At 43.1% G+C, this 25,819-nt stretch overlaps 1 protein-coding gene across 2 annotated transcripts in view; it reads left to right on the forward strand.

Moving 5' to 3' along the window:
* Positions 1 to 5,203: 5,203 nt before the first annotated feature.
* The window catches only part of RAD23B (RAD23 homolog B, nucleotide excision repair protein), a 49,500-nt gene continuing 28,884 nt past the window's right edge, over positions 5,204 to 25,819 (forward strand). For both annotated transcript variants that reach the window (XM_054397378.1, XM_054397379.1), the window contains exon 1: positions 5,204 to 5,327. In XM_054397378.1, coding sequence (XP_054253353.1) covers positions 5,262 to 5,327 — 66 coding nt within the window. In that variant the 5' untranslated portion in view covers positions 5,204 to 5,261. The remainder of the gene's footprint in view (positions 5,328 to 25,819) is intronic.

Genomic DNA, 25,819 nt, shown 5'->3' on the forward strand with positions numbered 1-25,819 from the left:
TCAGTCTTTACTGCCAAGACCTGCTTTCAGGAATCCCAGTCCCTGGAGAAAAAGAAAACCAAAACCAAAACCAGAACCAAAAACAAAAGGAGAAAGTCTGGAGGAAGAAAGAGTTGCCCTAAGTCAAGGAGGACTGGGATAAAGATCATCTAGACAAGCTGGACACCCACAAATCCATAGGCCCCTACAGGATGCACCCATGAGTGCTCAGGGAGCTGGCTGATGTTATTGCTAAGCCACTCTCCATCATTTTTGAAAGACCATGGAGAACTGGAGAGATGAGGGGAGAGCAGTAGATGGTTGTCTACCTCAACTTTAGCAAGGTTGTTGACACTGTCTTGTTGACACTGTCTCCTGTAACATCCGTATAGGTAAGCTTAGGAAGTGTGGAATAGATGAGCGGACCGAGGTGGACTGAGAACTGGCTGAATGACAGAGAACAGAGGGTTGTGATCTATGGTGCAGGGTCTAGTTGGAGGCCTGTAGCCAGTGGTGTTCCCCAAGGATCAGTATTGTGTTCAGCCTTTTTCAACATATTCATCAATGACCTGGATGAAGGAACAGTGTACTTTAGCAAGTTTGCTGATGATACAAAACTGGGAATAGTGGCTGGCACCCTGTCAGGCTGTGTGGCCATTCAGTGAGACCTGGACAGGCTGGGGAGTTGGGCAGAGAGGAGGTTCAATAAAAGCAAGTGTATAGAGTCCTGCACCTAGGGAGGAATCACTCCATGCATCAGTATAGAGATGAGGGGCTAACCTGCTGGAAAGCAGCTCCATGGAGAAGGACCTGGAAGTCCTGGTGGGCAATGTTAACCATGAGCCAGCAATGTGCCCCCATGGCTGAGAAGGCCATTGGTATCTTGGGGTACATTAAGAAGAGTGTGGCCAGCAGGTCCAGAGAGATTATCCTTCCCTAAGTTATCCTTTACTCTGCCCTAGTGAGGCCACATCTGCAGCATTGTGCTCAGGGTGCCATGGCTCAAGAGATACAAGGAGCTGCTGGAGAAAGTCCACAGAAGGACTACCAAGATGATTAGGGGACTGGAGCATCCCTCTTATAAGGAGAAGCTGAGAGACCTGGATCTTTTTTGCATTGCAGAAACTGAGCAGGGACCTTATAAATGTTTATAAATATTTAAAGGGTGGAGGTCATGAGGATGGGCTGGGCTGTTTTAAGTGGTGTCCAGTGACAGGACAAGGGACATTGAATACAAACTAGAACAGAGGAGGTTTCACTGAGGAGAAGCTTCTTTACCTTGAGGGTGACAGAGCACTGGAACAGGCTGCCCAGATAGGCTGTGGTCTCCTTCTCTTGGAGACTTCCAAACCTGACCTGGATGCATTCCTATGCAACCTGATCTAGGTGAACCTGCTTTGGCATTGAGTTGGACTAGTCAATCTCCTAAAGTCTCTTTGAACCCCTACCTATTCTGTGATTCTGTGACTTTGTGTATCACAGACAAATGAAAAGAGCTGAGCTGGACAAAGACATGTTGGTATGAAGTTGGAAGTAACTGCACCAGGGAGATCAACTTACCTGAAAATTCAAGTTCAGGAGTCCTGAAAAAAACAAATACTAATTACTGTACACATTTACATTCAAACTTCTGGCTAACTTTTGGGCTATGTTTCACTTCTCTTTCAGATCATAAAATGGTAAGGGTTGGAAAGGACCTCTGGAGATCACCTAGTCCAATCGATGTAAGTTTCTCTATATGTAAGTTTTTCTGTATGTGCACAGAGGTCCGTGCACTCACTGAGTCAGCATCCAGACTGTTGTAAACAAAGTGAGTGTGATACTCCAGTCTTAACAGAGGACAATTACCCAAAATACTTCAGACACAAAATGGAAAAAATAAAAACATGCACTGGATGTCAAGGAGAAGCACTATGAAACTAAAAGACAAGACTACTCTGGGGAAAAAAAATACCCCTAATTATGCAACTGATGGGAAGCGGACTGAAGCAAAACCTGGAGTTCAGCTCTACTTTAACCATTGTAATGGAGTTGAAAGGGCTGAGCTAGAAGAATTAATAGTAACTTGTTTATTTAATTTAGGTCCTATACAGTGAGTCATCCCAAGTTCCTTTAATACCCGGGAAAAAAAAAAAAAACAAACAACCAAAAAAACACAACAACAAAAAAAAACCCATCCACTTTTTTTTCTTCTTTTTTTCATTCTATTTGTTTAAAGAGCAAATAAATGGTCAGAAAAAGCTCTATTCTTAGCAGTTCACAGACTTTGCAGTTGATTTCCAGTTATGCTGAGGCCTTTACAAGCCCTCACAGCAGAGATAAACAGCCTCTACACAAATGAACTCTTGCCCCACCACAAACTAGGATGAATGGTTTCATACTATAATCGGCAACCACAAAAATCAGAATGAATAGTTTGCATTTAACGTGTTCTGAGCAGAAAAGAGTAGTGAAACTTTGTAGTGACACAATTCCTTAGCAGGAGGTACTTTCATTTGGATCTGAAGCTCTGCACTTACACAGCCTGGACTGCTGAATGAGAAGTTTGAAAAAAATCCTTTTTGTTTTATCGGCAAAGCACAGAACTAGATCTGGTATTGTGCAATAATGAAAGTGAACAAGTAGCATATTTTAAATTGAAGCAACTCATGCAAAAAAACAGCAAGCAATGTCTTACCTCACACAACTTTTTTTTTCTTTTTTTGCCTTTAAAGGCTCCCTGCAAGATGCAAGCAAGTATTTCTGTGTTGCCAAGAATGCTGAATTCCTGCTAGCAACAGTAGGGCTGTGAAAGCCCTAAAACACTTTGGCTGTATAGCAGCTGTGTCAGAGCCTGAGGTAGATGATGACAGCACCTCCAGCTGTGTGAGCAATATTTATATGGTCCTGAAAGGTGAAGTGTCTCCCATTTTCCCTTTCTATTGCTATGTACCCTGCTGGCCCTTGCTTCACTGAGCTGCTGGTACCAAATTATTGTGAAACCAAGCTGTGATAATAAGTTAAAAGGTTAGGGTTTTTTTGTTACAAACATTTTGCTGACAGTGTGACAGAGTAGAACTTCTCAAGGCATTGTATAATACCAAGAAATCTGGGGTTTACCTATGCCACAGCATTGTTATCCTAACTTCAGTGTTCTCTTTTTCAGAAAGACAGCCCTGGTTACAAGGAAAACACACAGCGAGATTCCACACCTACTGATGGAAGAGGTCGTGATGGCAAGAGTCTTTTTTACTGGTACAGCTGGCTCAACTTTAAATGCTGTTTGTAGCAAGGCTTCCTCTCCACTGTATAAGGAGTACCAGGGAAAACAAAGGTTAATAACTCATCAAAACCAGCATGGGTGGAACTGAGGCACTACATTGTCCCATCCAATACTCCAGTTCATGTGATGAACAAGTAACTTCTGAGCTCCCTATTTGTATGCATGGGACTGGAGTGAAGTAGAAATGATAATGCAGAAACGATACAGACTTCAGGAAAAGCAGACAAACAGCTTATAAATGTCAGTTTTAAAGACTTGGGACGACTATGGCAGAGAAATAGTCTACACTTCTGCAGTATGCACATTTTAGGTCTTGCTGTGATTCTGCCTCCCTCTTTCCCTCACCCCTAGCTTGGGCCTGTGGTCACTAAGGAGCTGTGAGGGCCCAGCGTTCCCCTCTGCCACCTTCCCCTGGCAGTGGCTTGGGCCCACGGTCATTGAGGATCCATGAGGGTCTGGCATGCTCCTCTCCCACCTTCCTCACTCCATTGGAGAGGTGGGAGCTCTCTCAGAGGGAGAGGGGAACTCTGCCTTCAGTTGCAGTGTTGCCACAGCTTGGGAATGGCTGCTCCTCAGAGAGGTACAGCCTGGCAAACAGTGGTTAATGTATAGGGACCACAGTTCACTTCGCTAAATTAAAAAAGGACAGAGTTCTTTTATGAAGTTTGGGGGAAAATGTTTAGGATGTTCGTTTCTTCTTCCAAGTAACAAGCAATAGGACAAGATGAAATTGCCTCAAGTTGTGCCACGGGAAGTTTACATTGGACAGGAGGCACAATTTCTTCCCTGAAATGGTTGTCAAGCCCTGGACCAGGCTGTCCAGGGAAGCGATGGAGTCACCATCCCTGGAAGAATTTCAAAGATGTACAGATGTGGTCCTGAAAGACATGCACCTAGTGGTAACTTGGCAGTGCTGAGTTCATGATTGGACTTGATGATCTTGAAGGTCTTTTCCAACCTGAATGAGTCTATGATTCTGAAAAAGACACCGGGTCTTCAAGAAACTTGTCCTGGGTTTAATAATACATTATTGACTTATCAGAGGAAAGTATTTCACCATGCTCGACATTTGCTGTGGTTTCCTGATGTGTCAGTTTCGGTCACTGTGCATCACTCCGTATTGCCAACCAAATGGGCCCAGAATCTTACACCAGCACTGTGGGGAGAGTGACTGGGAAGGAAGAGCACCCACCGTGCATACACGGGCTAACAGAGCAATCAGTTTTCCAAGGAGGCATGAAGCTGGCTTGCTCAGCAGCACAGCCACGTCACAATAACACACCTTAAGAGACGAAGCACTGAACAACGCCTGCTCACAGGCACTGTAGACTTGCTGGAAGGACAGACAAATCCACGGCCTCCATGAACTGACACCACCCACAGCCACCCTGCATAAGGCTGCAACCCTCAGGGGCCCCACAGCCCTATAAATACGTATGCATGCATGAATAAATTTGTAGGAACAGCTTATAAGTGGCACGTCTTGTAAGTGTACACGTACCAAACTCTATCGCCCTCTCATGCACTCCCCTCCCTACAACCCGCCGCCGCGCGCCAGCACAGGGGCGCCCTCGGCAGGTTTCTCCGCGCCTGCGCATGGCAAGCATCCCAGCCCGTGAGCGCCTAGCGGTCGGGGTAGTAACCGCGATGAGCGGAGCTGCGGGCATCACCCAGTTCGGACGCATGCACGCTTTCCCCGACCCCCAAAAGAGGCGGTGAACAGACGGTGAGCAGGCGCTGTTAAATGCCGTCTGACCCGCCCAATCCCGCCGGGTGGGGGCGTGCAGCCGCCGTGCCCTCCAATCCCCGTTGCCCTCGGTTTTCCTGGTCCGCGGTGGCTGAGCACCGCCTTTTCTCCGCCTGCCGCCGCGCGGTGAGTGTGACAGGCGTCCCAGAGCTCCACCTCCTCCGCCGCGTCTTCCTGCTCTTCTTCCCTTTCGTCTTCCCCGGCTGTCCCGCCGCGCTGCGGGGGACGCGGGGACTGAAGCTGAGCCGCGACGGGTTGCGTACAGCCGCCGCCATGCAGATCACACTGAAAACACTGCAGCAACAGACCTTCAGGATCGACATCGATCCCGAGGAGACGGTGCGGGCTCGCGCGGGAGGCAGTGGGAGGGCCGCGCTCCGTTCCCTCCCGGCCTCAGGCCTCGCGCTCCCTTCGCGAAGGGGACGACTCGGCCGAGGGGAATGTTGCGAAGGGCTTTTCCCCTACCCCGGGGCAAGGTGGGGGAAGGATGAGGATAGACCCCTCCGCTGGAGGAGGAGCGAGCAGTGTGTGCTGCGAGGAGGGGTGGTCAGAGCTTCTGTGAGGGCCTAGGGACAGGGTTGTGTAGGGGTGATGTGACCGCCTGGGAGAAGATTGGAGATTGCGGCGTGGCGGGGTGGAGGATGTCCGTGGTCAGCCGGGGATGGAGGTGGGGAGCTGCAACGTGGGAGAGAGAAGCGCGGCGCTTTAGCGTGCTGGGGGTAGGGAGGCGGGGTTGATGCGGACCTCTTTTTGAGGGGCGCAGGCCACCGTGGGGTGACACGTTTTCCTCGTGGTTCAGAGAGGACATCTGGGTGAGAGTGACTTCTCATAGCTGGAGGAAAGGGGCTGTTGTGGCCAGTCCCCCAGCGCATGGACTTCCCTACTTATTTTGGAGAAGAGTGCCCAGAAGGTGAGAGAATACCTCACATTGTACTGTGGATAAGAGGAGCAAGAATACTAAGGGAAGCTAAAGTTTTTTTTCCTTTCAGGAATGTGTGCCCCCACATCAGTTGTTAATGGGACAGAGTAGTAATCAGCTGCTTTATATCGCGTGTACTGGAAGTGGGCCATGACATCGTGGCAGGGGAGGTAGCGCAGGCAGAAGTGTGGTACTTGCTCCCTGCAGATGCCTGTCTAGCAAGGAAATGTTGGAAGAGTTGTAGGGCTCTTCCCTGCAGCAGTATGTACAGGAGAAGAACTTGGTGAGCGTTTGTTCTTAGCTATACTTGCCTAAGGGATGCATGCAGCTAGGCTTTATTGTTTTGCCTACAGTGTGAGCTGCAGGGGTTAATCTGCACTTATGAGGTAGCACATGTGAGATTTTGCTAGGATGAGGTTTATTATAGTTTTAGTTCCCTTTTTGACAGGTCGTAGTGACAGTATCTTGTACAAGGCTGGGAACAGGGAGAAGATGTGTTTTGGTTGTAGGTGCATGTTTTCTGTTGTCACATGGGAGTCTGTTGAAAAACCCTCAGGGAAATACATTCTGAAATGAGAGGAAGGCTCTTCAGTGAGTTTATAGGGCTGGAGGTTGCCTTGGCACTTGCTTGGGCATGAGTGCTTGCCTTTGATAGCCAAGTTGATGTCCTTGTGGCATTCATTTGAAAGAAGGGAGAATTGAGCATCTGAAGGTGTGTCTGCAGCAGCCTTTAATGTAACATCTGGGAATGGAAACTATGGAACATTGCATCTGCTTTAATAAAGTTTGTTCATTTACCCTCCTCCTCTTCTGCCTTAAGAAAAATAAAGGACAACAGTTAAAAGTCAGACGAATTCATTTGGTTGAACAGTGTGGCTGAGGGAGGTGGCAAATATCTAGCTGAAGCATATGTTAAAAAGCTTCAAGGATTTAAAACATTAGTCTTATTACTGAGAAAAGCTGTTGAAAAGATTCTGTTCTCTGTATTCAGTAAAGTCCTGGGAAATAAAAAAGAGAACTGAGGGGATGTTGCCAGTCAAAATGCTCACCAGTGCATGAGACAGCAAAATGTATTATCTAGGAGTTGGATTATGGGAAATAAGACTGCTCTCTGTTCATAAATAATTACTTCAGTAGATCAGTAACTGAAACAAGAATGCTTCTTATGAGCATGAGTACTTGAGGTTTTGGCTAGGAATGGGTGATAAGGGAGGAAATGTGGGTAGGATTTGGGGAGGACTTTGTGTTAAAGCAAGCAAGTTAAAGCTTTATTAGTAGCTGTAGAGGTGTGGAGGTGAAAAATATGTTTACGTTTTCTTGGGCTACTTTTCAGGAAATTATGAAGGAATTCTTGTTGAAAGTGTTGTAGATAATAGAACTTAATAATGAACACTTTTAAGCCATAAGTCAGAAACCAAATCTCTTAAAACTGGAAAATGCTTTGACATACCATCGTTTAAGCATTTCACAAATACACTTTTTAAAGTTCTCAGTCTAATTTAGAAGAACACTAGTTTTAGGTAAGTGTCCTGATTTCTTAGATTCTAACATCTTGAAACAAATGTGTTGTGCAGAGTTTAGGAAACACTACTTCTAGTCTTTGAACTACATGTGTGTTTCTCGGCCAGAAGTAAGCTTGTTTACTTGGAACTGTGCCCTCTACTGTGACAAGGCCAAAAATCGTCCAGTGATAGGCCCATGGAACTTGTGCTAAAATTGGATTCTGCTTCGAGCAAGTTCTCCTCTTATTCTCAATACAAAATTAAATCTGAAGAGACTTAATGTTATAGTGCAAAGTAGAATTCTAACAGGACTTTGTGCTTTATTGTTAATAACAACTAAAAGCTGTTATTAATAGTAAGGAATATTTAAAGAAACCTACCAGTGATAATTTGAAGCAGCACACTTCATAATAATTAGTCTTCTTACATATTTTACACAGGTAGTTGAGTTTTTTTTTCCTAGCTTAATAAGACAATTGAATTTAAAAGTTTAAAACATGCTTTTAATAATGTGACTTTAATTTTGGTTTAGTAGTGTTTTAAAGTATTGACCAATTGAGTGTTTTGACTGAATAAAGATTAGACTTTTGTAGCACACAGTGTTCTTGATTATGAAAGTGCTAGATGAAGACTTACATATTTTGATTGACTACTTTTGAAAAGATTTTTGCCTCAGGCCCTATTGTTTGAAAAAGCCTGTTATGAAATTGAGAAGTTTTTGCAGGCATGACTTTTGTTAAGTTTTGGGGGACAGACCTCTGGAGTTCACAGGAAACAATGTTGTACTCACTGTGCTCTGTAGTGGAATGGATTTAGCTGTTGCAGTTGTTCTAGTGTTCTGACCAGGGCAGCTGAGCACCCTGACTTAACCAGGGTAAATGAAAGTATGTGTTTATTTATACCAGCTACATGTGTTTGTGAGACATTAAATATATTAATAGTTGTGTTATGAGCAAATAATAAGCATCTGCTGCTGAAGTAATGCAGACCTTTGTAGGTACATCTCTTGTCTGAGGAGACAGTGATGACATTGTAAGTTTCTAAATCTAGTGCTCCTGCTGTCGGTACCACTATGTAGGCGTAAAATAGGCTTTGAAAACAATTTCAACAAGCATTCTTAACTGCCTTTGAAAGTGAATTAGCAATTGAAAATAAGTGTATTTCTTCTTTTTCAGCTTTCCTGTGCTGTTAACCTAAAAATTTGATCGACAAAATACAGAGAAGTACAAGGAATGTTCAGGATGTCGGTAGTTTTTGGGCCAGTCTGTGTTGTATAGCGTGGACTTTCACATTTCACTCTGTCAATGATGTTTGGACACCCAGGAAGTGCTTGCTTGTTTAATGCTGTGTCAACAAGACAGTTGTGGAATTTTGAACTTCTGTGTATTTTGGTGCATCTTTAGTATGGCTACGCTTTATTGTTAAGCAAGCATGTGGGAATTTTTAGATGCTAGTGTTATGCTCCTTTGGTTCTGAAAGCTTTTGATTTTAAATTTAGAAATTTAGACTAGATATTAACTGAAGTTCTGATAAATGTGTGGGGAATGCACTGCAGCAAAGCAAAGCAGTATCCATAGGGTATGTAATAAGCAAGAAGTGACGTTTGGTATGTATTTCGCTTTTCCAGATAAAACAGGTATAATACTGAGGATAATACTTTGCAGGGAAAAAGGGATAATACTTTGATTTTTCAAAAGACATTGTCATAGCAAAGAATTTGTATTTTTCAGATGTGTAAGGAGTATAAAAAACATTTTGGCTTTATAACAACAAGGTGGTGCATTCATGTGGGATACTTTTTAATATGTACATGTGGGATGCCTATGATAAAATGACAAGCTGCTGTAATTCTCTTCAGAGAGTGCAATAGTAAAGGTTTGAATTAGTGCAGACTGTTATCTGACTAGATAAAGTATGATTTGTGAACCCAGACAAAAGCAAATATTAATCATGAACCCACAAATTAGACCTGTCTGTATCTGTTAGGTATGTTGAGAGCTATACCAAAGCATCTAATAAAAAAGGTGAGTATTGAAAACCTATGTAGTTTTGATGCATACTTTGCATCAATTCTTGTTCTGAGTGGGACTAGGAAAGATGCATGGAACCAGTGGGTTGTTGTAACAGGTATCAATCATTTTTCTTAGAGCTCTGCTGATAAACTGTGTGCTTCTGCTGGGGAAAGTATTTCCTCATCTAGCAGCATTGGTGAAGAACAGAGGTTAACTGAACAAATGGCAAGTAGTAGTAGTACATTTACCTCATAAGAAAATAGTGGTTTGTTTTTGGGGGGTTCTTTTGTGATATAAGAAGATAAAGTAATAGACTTAGTTGTGATCATATTAGTTTTGCTGAATGTGTAACTTATTGTATTTCATCAGAATTAACATTAAAAAAAAGTTCTGCAAGAGCCAGAGAATACTGCTGGGTGAAATGATAAAATCGGATTTGGATGCTTGTAACATATGAGCAGGTAGAAACTTGTTCTGACCGTCTCCTTCCTACACGTGTTTAAGTGTAGGTTAGTCTTCTGGCAGTTGCTGGTAAAAGGATTCTTTTTACATTTCCCTGACAGTTTTTAATCTGAGTGATTAGAGGAAAAGTGCTCTCATTCTGTTTAACCTAGAAGGACATTTCTGGATTTTTAAAGATGTCTTTCTGTCTCAATTTCTGATATTTTTATCCAGTTTTGTTTTGATTTTGCAGCTGGTATGTTTCTCATCTTCTAGAGGAGTGTTACGTTGCTCTCACATCGTCTAGGATTTTATTGGTGAGTGTATGTACTTGCACAGTTAGAGGAGCTGTAAATTTGAAGGGCTCGTACTTGTTACTTGAGGTTTAAGAAATGACTCTGCAAAAATCATGTATTTGGAGATTACCAGGATAAATGTGTCAGGGAGCATTTCATTCTTTCTTTGCAGACTGTAGCAATTTTCAAGTTATGTTCTCTGATAATTCATGCTTATTTTGTTAACTGTCTGGGGGGTTTGCTAGTGTTTTTCTTACGTGTCTAGTCTTTTTTCCCTGTTTTCTGGGAAGAGTTAGAGTTTTCAAGCAAGGGAAGTTGTTCCAGAGTTGGGAACTAGGCTTTCCCATAGGCAGCTAGGCTTTCCCATAATCAGGAATAGTTCCCAGCTAACTGGGGAGATCCCATCTGACTGGAGATTGGTAAACATGACACCCCTCTATAAGAAGGCCTGGAAGGAGGATCTGTGAAGCTGCAGACCTGTCAGTCTGACCTTGGTACTGGGGAAGGTCATGGAGAAGATAGTCTTTAGGGTCCTTATGCAGCAAGTGCAGGGCAATGAGCTGATCAGGCCCAGTCAGCATGGGTTTATGAAGCAGGTCCTGCTTGCGGAACCAAATAATCTGTGACAAGGTGAACTGCTTAGGGCATAAGGGAAAGACTGTGGATATTGTTTACCCAGACTTTAGTAAAGCCTGTGACACTATCTTCCACAGTGTCCTGGAAAAATTGGCTACTCATGTCTTGGATAGGCTGATGCTTTGCTGGGTTAAAAAAACTAGCTGATTGACTGGGCCCAAAGTGGTGGTGAATGGAGTTAAATCCATTTGATGGTTGGTTGCTAGTGGTGTTCCCCAAGGCTCAGTTTTGGGGCCAGTCTTGTTTAACATCTTTATCAATGGTCTGGATGAGAGGATTGATTGCACCCTCTGTAAGTTTGCAGATGATGCTAAATTGGGTTGGAATGTGGTCTGGTCAAAGGTAGGAAGGCTGTCTAGGGATCTGGTCAGGCTGGATTGGTGGGCTGAAGCCAATTTTGTGATATTCAGCAGGGCCAGGTACCAGGTCCTGCATGTGGGTCACAAAAAACTGCAAACCCACACTTGCCTAGGGCTGAGTGGCTTGAGAAATTGCTTGGCAGAGAGGAACCTGGGTATACTGGTGAACTGGGGATCAACAGTGAACTGAATATGAGCCAGTGGTGTGCTCAGGTGGCCAAGGTCCAGCAGTATCCTGGCCTGTATCAGAAATGAGATGGCCTGCAGGAGTAGGGAAGTGAATGTGCCCCTGTACTGGGGGGCAGTGAGACCATACCTTGAGTACTATGTTCATTTTTGGGATTGCACTACAAGAAGGACATTGAGTTGTGTGAGTCCAGAGAAGGGTAACAACTCTGGTGAAGGCTATCGAGAGCAAGTCTTATGAGGAGCAGCTGAGGAAACTGGGATTATTTAGTTTGGAGAAGAGGAGGCTGAGGGAAGACCTCATTGCTCTCTACATCTACCTGAAAAGGGGTTGTAATGTATTGTTCTCTCTAGTATCAAGTGATAGAATGAGAGGAGATGGCCTCAAGTTGTCCCAGAGGAGGCTTAGACTGGATATTAAGGAAAAATTCTTTACTGAAAGGATGGTCAGATGTACCCAGGAGGTCATGGAGTCACTGTCCCTGGAAGTGTTAAAAAACATGTAGACATGTTGCTTTGGTGCATGATTTAATGGCCATGGTGGCGTTAGGTTGATCATTGGACTCAATCTTACAGGTCTTTCTAGCCCAAACAATTTTAGGATTTTCCTTAAAATCTAGTAATATAGTTATCAAAGAACTTGGGGAGGATGATGCATACTTGTTGTAAAAGAAAGGTTAAGGCAGCATAAATTATGAATCAAATCAATTGTATTCATATTAGAGCATGCTTTTACATGTTTGCCATTTTTCAAGTGCATTATGGCTCTATTACTGTAATTTTACAGCTGTTTTATTTGGAATATTCTTAGCTAGTTTAGCTAAGTCATCAAGAAAAAGAAAAAGTTGCTTTTATGCTTTCAATAATTTGTCAATACTATGTACTGTGTTTCTCAACAATTCCAAGCTTGTTGGGCCACCATTCCCAAGGTGGCTGGTAAACTGGGAAGTTAAATATGCAGATTGTATGCACTGACAGATGTGTATATAATTGTCTTATCTTTTAAATAGACTTCAAATATATGACTGGCAAGGAAATGTATCTGTTTTTGATATGAATAACAACAGGCTGGAAGGTGGTTTCCTTTGGAACTTAGGGAAATTGGAGAGTACATACATCTTAATATATACGAACAGATAAACTGCTACTGTTTACAGTCCCAATGCTGCCCTTGTGCCTAGAAGGGCATGTTTGCTGGCAAAACTTTTGAAAGCATTTTAATTGTGTTTCTGAAACATAGGAAAATACTTTCCTGAAGGGACATTTATAGGGCTATGTAAACTTATAGCATGGAAGGATATGGCTTCTAATGTCTTTTTCCATCAAGGCTGGTCACTGTTCCAGACAGGCTAACTGGGTAGAGTGGACTCACTAAAACAAATCATTTTTTTTAATTTAGAAGATGTGGTGAAATGTAGTGTATCTTACGTAGGCTCTGTAAGGGCCAGACAAGAGGCCTTGGCATGCTACCTTGCAAGGAGAATTAAATGACTGTGAAGAGGAAAGCGCTTGTGAGTGCCACAAGCATGCTGAGTCAGTGTGGTTGAAAGACTACTGTAGTTCTGTCATTCCTTGTGTTTTTGCATCAGAGGCATATTAAGCTCAAGGAAAGGCAGAGAACTAAGGTTGAAATCCCTATTCCCATCCCCACAACTATAATATCAGAGCTTTACACCTTGTATTTCTAACTTTTGGGGATTTTTGATTATCTGATTGAAAGCAATTAATCTATATCTAAGTAAAACTTGTTTTACTCCTTCAACTGGTTTGTCAGTCTGCAGTATTGTGGAAGTGGGGTTTTTTAAGTGTCTTTTTGTAATAACTTAAAATGTCTTGCCATTTTTGTTCCTACTCAAACCACTGTTTTCCTTTTACACTCATGAATAATTTTGTGGAGAATATCCTTGTTATAAAAATTTCCTACTCAAAAGCTATTCCAGGGTTGGTTGTGGTAATTGATACGGCCATGCAAGAGTCACCGCTCAGAAAGTAAGCTTTCTCCTGTCTATGAGGCTGTTTTAAAATACTGTAATAATTTAAAATGTCGCATTTGAGTACAAATGGTTTCTTTTCTTCCTGGCCACTCACTTCATAAACCTGGCTGGATTCAAAAGACTTCTCTTGCATGGTTCTTCTCATGACTGTATCTATTAGGCCTTTGGGACTTGAAATAGGGCAGTGATCTGTTCATGCAATTGCTGAAGTGGTTTTTCTGATTAAGTATCAGTGTTCTATTTAGGTAAACAGTGTAAGAGATTAATTGTAAATGTAGGTTTTTGTCAGCAAAACCTGCTTTTATTATTTGTAGAAGTAGCTAGAACCAAATGTGTTCCTATCAGTAAAGTTACTATAAAGCATTCCTTTATGAGCTGAGTAGTTTCTTACCCTCTGAACATTTAAATAATAGGCACAATATATACCATTGCTCTGTTACTGATCATGAAGTTTGATTAAGGTTGATGAAACCTTTTTCACTGATCAGTTTGTTGCTTTATCAGCTGGTCAATTGTCTGATACAGCTGCACTGTCCCCACCTGACTTTAAGCAGTGACCATATGGCAGTATGTGTGCTTAAATACGTTTTAAAGAGAAAAATGGGGAGCATTGAGCCTAAGTTATAAACAGAAGTGCTTGGACTAGCATCTCATCCTTAAGGGAGAAGGAGAGCAAAGTCATTTGGGCTGAATGCTTCCATCCTTGTTTAAATGATGACTTTCCCCAAGTATGGGAGAAAGCTGTTAATCTGTTGCAGAGGAGGTGGGAATAGGTAGAGAATTATAAAGAAGATTAAACATGTACCCCACCCCCCTCCCTACTCAGTTTCTTAATAAAAAGAGATACAGTTTAAAGTAGGTAGGTTGGTAGTGAATGTCTTTCTGGGTTAGTCTTGGGATCCATCTCTTTATAGTCCTTTTTGTAGTTTAAGAATTTGGTGATTTTGAGTAAAAATCAATAGAAACATAAGGGAATTGAATAACATAAAAATTAATGTTTGTAGTCAAATGCATGATTTGGGCTCAGTCTTTTGGAAATGGCTGTCAAATGAGCAGTGTAGATTAATGAGTTGTATTCACTGAAGTATGAAGCCCTGAAGCTCATGGGTTCTGGAACTTCTGGTAAGAGCAGTGATGACAGTCTGTGACATGTATACTGGCCACTAAGGGCAGTGAACTTCTTCCAGAGCAGGTGGGGGAAGAGATGCCTAGGAATGTACGGGGAACTGAAACTAAAGGGCCCTGGCTAGCTTGACTCACAAGCTGGGGAAAAAAACAGATAATGTTGTATAAATATTTTACAGTGGTGAGCACAATGGGAGTTGGGAAGTCTGTTCATGCTTGAATTAACTATAGCATAAGAACAAATGAGTAGTCGTCATTTGTGAGTTAATTTGGTCTGGAATTTAGGAAAGGGCTTCTAACATCAAAATAAACTTTTTTGCAGCCTTGTGGTAGAAGTAGGAAACGACCTTACTTGTCTTTAGGTGAATATAGATCAGATTCCTTTGAAGGTTGTGGTGTGGAAGACAGGTATGTGGATTGATGTCAGAAGGGATTGGTTGCAGTTTTATATTCAGTTTCTCTATAGAGCTCAAAAAATTCAGAAGTTTACCTTATTAAAATTGATGGAAATATAGTGTTCACTTTTTTATTAGTCATGGTGAAATATGTCTCAGAATAAACAGATTTTTTTTTTTCCTCTCCTGTTTTGGCATAGTGTATAAGGTAGGAGAAATGAAAATTGGTGTGTGAGAGGGAAGGGAGAAAGTTTGCTCTATGAACTATGAGAACTACTTGCCTAGATGGAACCCAGCATAATCTGCTTGCTTAGCTGGTTAAAATAACTGTAGGGAACAGCTGGGCAACTTAGCAATAGCAGTTTCACATATAACACATTTTTAGGATGCTCAGCTGGGATGCAGTTAGGGACTGGTATTTCTTTGGAAGTCCTCAGTTTTTTAGTTAGAAGTCAGTAACTCTGATTCTTAATCATGGCATCTGTTCTTGAGGACATTGTGTTCACTACAGTCTCTGAATAGTAGGCAGAGTTTCATATCTAAATTGACAGAGGGCAGAAGAAAATCATACTGTCTTACATGTTGGCCAGTGTAGTAAGTGTGCTGAATCTTTACAGTAAGTATTGGCAGATGAATTGATGCTCATTCTTAAAGATGTTGTTATAAAGAATGGATTCCCTTTGTTCTGCTCTGAAGTTTATTAGGGCAGAAGAAAAATGGCATTCTCTGAGGGCTGATAAATGTTTCGAACTCTGATCACATGGAATAAAACTAGGTAGCCTGAAGGTTTTATTTATGGTTGTGCATCTTCAAGAAAAATATTCTCAAAAAGAAAGAAGAGAAAAAATATTATGAATACAGAGGCTGATTGTATATCTTAAACCTGCTTTCGAGGTTGGACAGATTGCTATTCTTCCCTGAAACTAATTTACACTTAACTCTGAATAGTGATAGTGATACTGAAATCTATGTTCTCAAAGTCCAAATTTGCTGTAGGTGGTGTTTCAGCAGCTCTGTTTAAGAGTAGCTGAAAGATACATCTGCCTGCCTGAAGAGAGGGCTTCATTTTTTTCTGTGAAAAAGTAGCATTTAGAGTTTATATCTAAATGAAGGTGGTCCATATTGTGTCTGACACATGGGTTGTTTCAGGAAGTGCTCATAGATACTGTTTTTCATTTGCCAGATTAAGTGCATGGATATCTTGTTAGTGGGTGGTCATCAGTCACTCAAGGTACAAGAGGAAATTCTATGCCACTCTTATGGCGTTGTTAAATTGGGTGTATCTGATGCTACCTACTCCTTTTTTATTCTGAAGATTAGTATACTCTACAAATGAAGCGTTCTACTCTTCTGAAGATTAGGGTACTCTACATATGAAGTGTTTCTGGCCTCTTAGGCCAAGCAGTGATGAAAGCCAAAAGAACAAGCAAGCACTGTTTGTAAGAACTTACTTTAGCCTGAGTGTTTCTTGAACTTCTGCCTCTATAGGATAATGCTGACATCTGCAGCTGACTGCATTCTCTTGCAGGTTGAAGGTATAATATTTAATAGTGGGCTTGCTCTGTTAAATATGTACGGTTACTTAAGTGATTTGAGATATGACAGATTTCCTTGGTATAAAACAGTTAATACATTTTTTGGAAGTTACTTGAGTATTGTATATTTTCAGTTTTATAGGAAAAACTTGAAGTACAATACAGAATTTTTAATAAATTAGAGTAAATCACCATAAAAAATTAGATAGCTTTGAATGGCAGAATTTCAAAGAGTGAAAATCCATTTAAACGAGAGAAGCCTGTGTGCAATGAACTTTACCTTTGCAAATGGTGATGTGTCTATGGATGCAGTTTACAGCAAAATGCTGTAAATTATCTGAGCTATACTGAGTTTAAATTTCGTTTAGATTTTTGTAAACTCTCAGTTGGAGAAATGTCTGAGAAGTTTGAATTTGGTATATGATCTGTTCTTAAACAGATCGATGTGTACGGCAATGTTGTATTTAGTGAAGGGTAGGTTTAATATGAGATGAATCTCCCTGCATGTTAGTTGGTCCTCAGACCTAAGAAGGGCTACAGGTGGCTGGACTTACCTCTTCATAAATATACCAATTTAATACTATAGGCCTGACACAGATGCAGGATCAGCCTGTCTGCTGTAGGTCTGGCAGCCTTCAGAAGAAGCAGTCAGGTGCATGAATAGTGCAGCTTTATTTTCATGCAGCATTCACAAATTCTTCACGATTGCTGGTGGTAAATGCATTGAACTGCAGAACAGCTGTGTAGCTCTAAAATACATTTGTAAGGAAAAGCATAGACTCTCCCAGGAAATAACTTGGGAGCCAAGTTGTGGTCATGAATCCTACCCGAAAGGCCTCCCTTCTGGGAGGGAACGAGCAAATACTAAACCGTGGCAGTATTTATACCTGCTAGCTACTATTGTTTAGGATGTTGAGGCTGGCACAATGGTCAAGCCATTGTTTCTTTATAAGTTTTACAAGCAGAGGGTGATCACTGGGGAGATTAGCCTGCAGGCCCACTTGATAGAAGAACGGATGTCTACCTATTCCACATTCCAGTCATGTGGCAGCACAGACCACCTGATTTACATCCAGTTCATGCACCTATGTCAGTTACTATGTGTTTATAAATATTGTGCTTTTCCACTGTTTTGTCTTCCAACTTGGCATGTACAGAGAATAACGAAGATTAGTGCTGGAAACTGTAATGGACTTCTCTCTTTTGTATCTTCATTTTCAAGTAGTGGATGAGGTAAAGGCTCTCAGCGTTATTTACCTTGACTTTAGCAAGGCCTTTGATGTAGTTTCTCATAACATCCTGGAAAAACTGACTACATATGGCTTGAACAGACATGCACTATGTTGGGTAAAAATCTGGATCTGAATGGCCAGGCCCAAAGAGGTGGTGAACGGAGCTAAATCCAGTTGGTGGGCAGTTACAAGTGGTTGTTCCCCAGGGCCCTTCACTACAAGAAGAATGTTGAGGTACTTAAGTGTGTCCAAAGAGCACCTAAACTGGTAAAGGGCTGTCTTATGAGGAGCGACTGAGGATACTGGGTTTTTTTGTAGCCTTCACAAGAGGATGGTGAGGGGAGATTTCACCACCCTTTACATCTGCCTCAAAGGAGGTTGGAGCAATGTGGGTGTGTGTCTTTTTTCCATGCAACAAGTGACAGGACAAGAGGAAATGGCCTTAAGTTGTGCCAGGTGAGGTTCATGTTGGTTATCAGGCAGTATTTCTTCTACCATTATAAATGTGTTAACAATAAAAGAAGAGCTAGGAAGAAATGTCCACCAACTACAGGAGTGAACCTGGTAACCAAAGACAAGGTAGAGGCTGAGCTGCTGAATGGATACTTTACCTCAGTATTTGTCAGTGACACCAGTTGCTCCTTGAGGGTTCAGCCCCTGGAACTGGAAGACAGGGATGGGGAGCAGAAAGCAGTCCCTGCAGTCCAGGAGAAAATTATCAGTGACATATTGCACCACTTAGATGTGCACAAGTCTATGGGACCATGTGGGATCCACGCAAGGATACTTAGGGATTTGGCAGATGTGCTCACCAAAACACTCACCGTTATTTGTCAACTGTCCTGGCTAACCAGGGAGGTTCCAGTTGACTGGAGGCTAACAAATGTGATGCCCATCTGCAAGATGAAATGAAAGGACGACCCAGGGAACTACAGGCGTATCAGTCTGAGCTCGATGCCAAGAAAGGTTATGGAGCAGGTCATCCTGAATGCCACCACATGGCAGTTATAAGACAACTAGGTGATCAGGCCCAGTCAGCATGGGTTTATGAAAGGCAGGAACTGTCTGACTAATCTGATCTACAGTAAGGTAACATGCATAGTGGATGAGGGAAGGGCCATGGACATTGTCTGCCTGGACTATACTACTGTCTCCTGCAGCATTCTTCAGAAACTCATGGCAGAAGGCTTGGATCCAGTGTACTTCGCACTGGATAAAAAGCTGGCTGGATGGCCAGGCCCAAAGAGTGGTGGTGAATGGAGTTAAATCTGGCTGGCACCCAGTCCCTAGGTGTGTTCCCTAGGGTTCAATATTGGGGCTGTTTAGTGTTGACCCTTCAGTACTGGGTCGAAGGTTGGATCTGGGTGATCTTTGAGGTCTCTTCCATCCAGATACATTCTGTGATTCTTCACAGAAAAGGTTATCAAGTGTTGGAACTGGCTGCGCAGGGAGGTGATGGAGGTATTTAAAAGATGCGTGGATGTGTTGCTGAGTGATGTGGTTTAGTGGTAGTATCTTAGCAGTGGTGGTGGACCTGTGAGCTCTGGACAAGCAGTGGGACTTGATATAAAGGTGTCTTCCTGCCTCAACAGTTCAATGATTCTGTGAGTTCCTTTATGAAGATAGTCATGGCCACTGTATTGATACCTGTTAGCCAATGGTTGCCTCTATTCTATGAGGACCAAATGTGTAGTTTGTTCCTGTGTTCAGTATCCCTATGGTTCATGATACTTCACTGTGGAGGACCTCTAGTGATGCCTGGGAAGCTTGCACAGCTGGAGCTGCCGTGCTGCAAGCAAAGGTAGGTAGCATCCCCAGCTCGCACATGGCTCCTCCTTACTGCTCGCAGCCCTGCTCCTCTTGGAAAGCAGAGATTGACGGTGTTCACATACATTTGTAGTGTTACTTGTATTAATAGGAGCTACTTCACTGAGGCAATAAATACTGAACTCCTCCAGATAGATCCAATTATTGTGCAGTAATTTGTGCATTTTAAGTCTATCCTGACCTAAACCACAACATTATTGAAAGTGGTGTAAGGAGTGGGATCCAAAGAGGGCATTTGAACTGTAGAAGGGTATTCTACAGCTGAAGCAGAGTCTGTTGAATGTCCATGAGGCTGAGACTGTGGCTGCTAAGTTAGCTCTTCTGGCCGTAGTCTTGTGGTTTGATGCTTAGGAGCCTAGCAGACAGTTCATGCTATATTCCTACTGGAGCTTTTGTGTAAATAGTGTATGTAGGATAACGGTAAATCATTTGTTCTAACTCCATATAGGCCAGCAGGAGCAGCAGCACGTAGTAGAAGCTGATTTCAGTCTTGTTAAAAGGAAGCTGTAAGCATGATGATGTAGTGGGACTTGCCTTTGCATCTTGGGCACTGACTTTTTTGAGGAACAGATATTTTAAGGATCCAAAAGGATGCTGAGGATTTAGCATTGTTTCTGTGGAAACCTCATCTGACTGACCTGTTAGAAGTACAGGTATTGCTTTGATTACTGCTGGATGCGTCTCAATGGAGCACTGATTACAGTGTACTGAACCAACAGAGATTTGTTTTGTCCTATGCATGATTATGTCTAAGAACTGGAAAGTCAGGGCATAGTTGCATGAATTCATTCACCCTTTGAGAACATTTTTGAACTTGTGTGCAAACCCAGTGGGGATTGGAGATTATCTGTATACCGTTGAGATTTGAATACAGAATAACACCACCCTCCAGTGCTGCAGTACCAGGAGTGCTAGAACTACAGTATAAACTTGGTGAGGGGAGTTGCGCTGGAGCTGGTGCAACCTGCAGTAAAGCAGCAGACTTTCATGCAGAGGGCTTTTTTTCCTGATAGGGAAGTGACTGGGCAGTGGAGAGACCTAAGACGAGGAGGCAGCTCTCCCAGGTGTTACCAGAGCAGTTACTACCACCCTCACACCTATAAAAAGTCGCCTAAGAAACACAGCAAACAGCATGTTACACTTTGGTTTGAGTAACAGCTCACACAGAAGAGCATGCAGAAGGGACATTGTCAACCTAGCAGCTTAAGATATGAGTTCATGTAATAGTTCTCACCCTCTTGGAAGAAGCTTCACAACGGTATCCACCTGGCAGAAAGCCCTGTTGTCTGCATTTGCCAGAATAGATGTGGCAGCCCACACAAGGGCTCCTATACATACAGCCATTTATCCTGAATTCAGGGCACACCAGAGCCTTTCACTAGTAATGGATGGCAGTGGTGAGAACTGTGTGACCAAGAGAGCAATCTGCTCAGTGTGGTGGAAGAACTGTGAGAGGAAGCAAAAGATTAAGGAGCATCAGAGAGGCTGAGAAAGGGATAGACTGGTGGAACCATCCTCTGCCCTTCCTGAGACACAAGCAGGAACAGCCAGTAGGAAACAAAAAATAATAAAGGGACTCCTCTATCGTACCTGTACCAGGCAGAAGGCAGTGAAAGGAAAGGAGTGAATGTGAGGAGCAGTGTAGTCTGGATGATCAGATAGTGAGGTGGATTGTGAACTGGCTGAGGAAAAGAAGTCAGAGTTGTGGTCAATTGGGCAGTCTACTTGGAGGCCTGTATCTAGTGGAGTCCCTCAGGAGTTGGTGTAGGGACCAATACTAGTATTTTCATAAATGGTGTGGATGAGGGAACAGTGTGCACTGTCATCAAGTTTGCTGATGACACAAGATTGGGAGGAGTGGCTGACACACCTGAATGCTGTGCTGCTGTTCAATGAGACTTAGATGGGCAAGTGTAGAGTTGTGCACCTGGGAAAGAACAACCCAATGTATCAGTACAGGTTGGGGGCTGATCTGTTGGAGAGCAGTGCAGGGGAAAGGGCCATGAGGGTCCTGGTATACAGATGGATGACTAAGCCAGTGTGGCAGTTTAGGCTGGGTGCCCCCTGCCACTGCTACATGAGATACACCTCTGGTGTCCTGGGTGCTCACCCAATAGGGGTGGACACAGGAAACGGCGTATTTCTACCCATAAATCCTGCGCCTTATAAGGCCATCTGCAGAGTCATTCTCTTCCTCTTTCTTCCCTCTCTGCTCCCCTGGGAGATGTCCTCTCTTATCGGGTAATGCCGGGGGAGTATCCTCAAGGCCTCTTAGGCCTGTCTAGGCCTAATGCCAGGAGGAGAATGGAGGGGGGGGGGCAGTCTTAGACCTGGCCAGCCTGAGACTTGCCTAGCAGCGGGAGGGGGAAGAAAGAGCCCTGGGGGTTTGGGTTTACCCTCAGGTGGGAAGAAGGGAAGGATTGGGAAACTTTGGGAATTATGTAACGGGCTCTGTACGCTTTGGGATGTTCTCTGCCACTATGCTGTGTAGTTTGTAGTTTTCTGTAGCTTCACCAATCGCTTTTCCATTTAAACTTTCCATCACTCTCCAATCCGTTTGTGTGAGTCTCATTCTTTTGTCCCTTTCGGGGCAAGAGACGATCTGTCTGGCCCCAAACCAGCACAGCCAGCAATGTACACTTGTGGCCAAAAGGGCCAATGGTGTCCTGAGGTGCATTACAAGGCCTGTGTTTAGTAGGTTGAGAGGGGTGCTCCTCCCCCTCTGCTCTGCTGTGGTGAGGCCACATCTGGAATATTGTGTCCAGTTATGGGCCCCTCAGTGCAAGAAGGCCTCAGGGAACTGCTTGAAGGAGTCCAGTGCTGAGCCATAAAAATGATTAAGGGAGTGGAACATCTTCCTTATGAGGAAAGGCTGAGGGAGCTGGATCAGGGGAGACTGAGGGGTGACCTTATTCATGTTTATAAATATGTGAAGGATGAATGTCAGAAGGACAGAGTCAGGCTTTTCTCAGTGATGCCCAATGATAGGACAAGGGGTAATGGTTGCAAGTTGGAGCATAGGAGGTTCTATGTAAATATGAGGAAAAACTTTTTGACTCTGCAGGTGACAGAGTACTGGAACAGGCTTCCCAGAGAAGTTGTGGAGTCTCCTTCTCTGGAGACATTCATAACTCACCTGGACGCGTTTGTGTGTGACCTGCTATAGGTCCCCTCCGGCAAGGGGCTTGGACTAGATGATCTTTTGAGGTTGCTTCCAACTCCTAACATTCTGTGATTCTGGCAAAACAGGTAAGTGATAGGCAAACTGTCTCCTGGCCTATCTCTCCTTTCTAGGTGCCTCTGTACAATAGGGATGAGGCTCTGGATATGGAAAGCAGGTCAGTAAAGGATGTGGATGATGGTCCATCTCTACCAAAGGTGTCTTCAAGGACCCCCTGTACTGTGACCACCTCCAGAAGGAAGATGGGTTATAGTGGTAGGTGACTCCCTTCTTAGGACGACAAAGGATCCAATGTGCTGGACAGAACCTTCTCATATGGAAGTTTGCTGTCTCCTTGGAACCTGGCTTAAGGACATCACTAGGAAACTTCCTAACTTGGTGCAGTCCTCAGACTGTTGTCTGTTGTTCATCTTGCATGTGAATGGTGGTGAAACCACAACACATAGTCCAAGGACAATCAAAAGAGACTTCAAGGACCATGGGATAGTTGGTGAGGGAATCTAGGGCATGGGCTATTTTTTTCTCTCTTCTGTTGCAGGCAGTGACATTGGAAGCTACAGAAGGATCCTGTTTATTAATAACGTGGCTCTCTGGCTGGTGTCACCACCACAGTTTTGAAGGTTTTGCCAGTGGAATGGTCTAACATGGCAGCCGGCCTGCTGACATAAAATGGAATTCCCCTTTTTCAAAGGGGGAAGAGAAGTCTTTTCTCATGACTTAGTGGAGCTCATTGACAAAGCTTTAAAATAGTCTTGAAGGGGGAGGGTAACAATATCAAGCTTGCTTGTGACAGTCTGTGGGACAAGACACCAAGGTTAGAGGGATAGAGTCCCTGGTCTGTTGCTCCGAGATGTTCTGGGAATACTGCAGCATGCTTGAAGTCTTATGGATGATCCTGGGAGTCCTGAGGTAGTGGGAGGCAATAAAGGATCATCAGTGAAATGCGTCAAAGTGATCGGGATGTGCTTCTCTAAGAAGGTAATAGAGCTGACAGTGTAACCAAAGTGCCTCTACACCAGCACACACAGCATGGGCAGCAAACAGGAGGAAATGGAGGCCACCATGCTGCTGCTATAAAGCAATAACCTATTGTCATTACTGAAATTTGGTGGGACAAATCCTGTGACAGGTATGTGGCTGTTATTGGCTACAGGCTGTGCAGGGCAGAGGCATCCCCCTTTATGTCAAGAAACGGATAGAGTACCAAGAGCTGTCTCTGAGGAATAGCCAGGTTGAAAGCATATGGGTAAGAATTAAAGACTGGAGGAATTGAAGGCAAAGGGGAGCCTTTCGTTGGTGTCTACTACAGGCCGCCTGGCTGAGCGGAGCCGGTTGATGAAGCGTTACTCCAGCTACAGGAGGCTTCATGCTCCCAGGTTCTCATCCTGCTAGGCAACCACCTTGACATCTGCTGGAAATGTAGGATGGCAAGCTGTAGGCAATCCAGGAGACTCCTGGAGCTTGTGGAGGATATCTTCTTAACCAGGTAATAGCCCTGTCATTTGCAGCAGATTTATACATAAGGTTTTGGAAGAAGGCAGCACCTCAGGTCATGTGCAGAACATCAATCACATTGTAGTCTGGGGAAGCACTGTACACGAGATGGACAGCAAAGGCAAATGGATTGTTGGAATTTTACTATCATTATTTTACTACAATTAATATCTTAATTCCTTCATATCAGTCCAATTATAGTGTAATAATTAATATGTGTGTTTGGTGTGTCCTGACCTAAACTACCATATTGAGCCTCTCAGACATTTTTATTTCAGAAAACAGGTTTTGGGTTTGTTCCTTGTAGGAGCAAGGCTGTAGTTTGCAGTAAAACTCAAACACTAAAACAAAGAAGGCAAAGTAGACATTTGAAACCAGTAGCTTGATTGAATGCAGTGAACATGAAAGAAGCCTTAATTTGCTCCCTGAAAATGTGGTAGATGCTCACCTTATTATATTGGTTGCAAATCTGTGACAAGTATGCTGACTGTGAATGAGAGAAGCATTGAGTCATGATCTTTGAGTGATTAATACAAGTGCAGAAATACATGGATAGGAAAGCAGTGTGTTTAAAAAGTAGGTATTTGAAAGTGTAGCAGGTTTTAACATGATTCAGGCTATTAATTTACTCTAATGGATGCTTAACCAGCGTTCTTCGAAGTGTTGAATGCTTTAATGTTCAGGAAAAACTCCTTGATGGTTTATCTATGGCCTAAGGAGATTGTTCAGTTGTAAACTGTGACCTTCAGTCTTAGAAAATTGGAGAGGAATTCACAAATTAGATTTTTATTTTTCAAGGAAATACGGTTTTAAAATAAACGTAAATCCAGAGATAAGCGGAACTGCATGGGAATGATGATGGTATCAGCACATTATTATTAAAATGAGTAATGGTTTGACCCTGCCTGAAGAATTAAGAATAACAGTGAGCTGCTGTTAGTTTTGCTGGAGAAAAACAACTGACTGAGTGGCTGGATTGATTCTGAAGCTTTTGACTGGTGCTGGGATGGCATGTGTAATAAGAATACCCACAGCATCTTTCCTCCACCTGCTAAGAAAGATAAGAATTAGCTTCCTACTTTGGTGTAGTCCCATAGAAGGCAGGCACATCTCGTGTCCGTCCTGACTGCAGGCTGGACAAGACAACCTTTGAGGGCACATTCCAACTGGATGCATTCTGTGATTCTGTGATCTTGTTCTGTATCATTGTATGGCAAGTGATTTAGCAGCCTACATCAGATGTAAGGTTAGAGAAGACTTGATTCTGCAGGCCTCATTTGCTGGGTTATGGAGCCTGGTAAAACAATACTTCTTTTTATGTAGACTACTGAAAAGATGCTCCTCCATTGGGACTTTTAGAGTTTGGTTCATCTTTTCTGGACCAAACAAACTGAAGGGATTATCTTGCTAAACAGGTAAAGAAACACAGAAATCAAATCTGGGAGGAGAAGGGAGGATTAAAGGGAAGGAAAGGGAAAGAGGTATCATAGTTGTGGTCTGCTACAGGCCACCTGCCCCTGTGATGTTTCATGAAAAAAGTGTATGAATATTCGATAAAAAAATTCAGAAGATGGAGTTACTTTGTAGTGGTAAGTTCTGTTATGGTTTGAGGCTGGTTGCCTTTAAGAACCATCGAGTTCCTTAAGGGGTAGACCCAGGAAATTGTAACTTGTTATCACATCCCATAATTCTACAAC

Source organism: Indicator indicator, chromosome Z (assembly GCF_027791375.1).
Source record: "Indicator indicator isolate 239-I01 chromosome Z, UM_Iind_1.1, whole genome shotgun sequence".
Taxonomy (NCBI): domain Eukaryota; kingdom Metazoa; phylum Chordata; class Aves; order Piciformes; family Indicatoridae; genus Indicator; species Indicator indicator.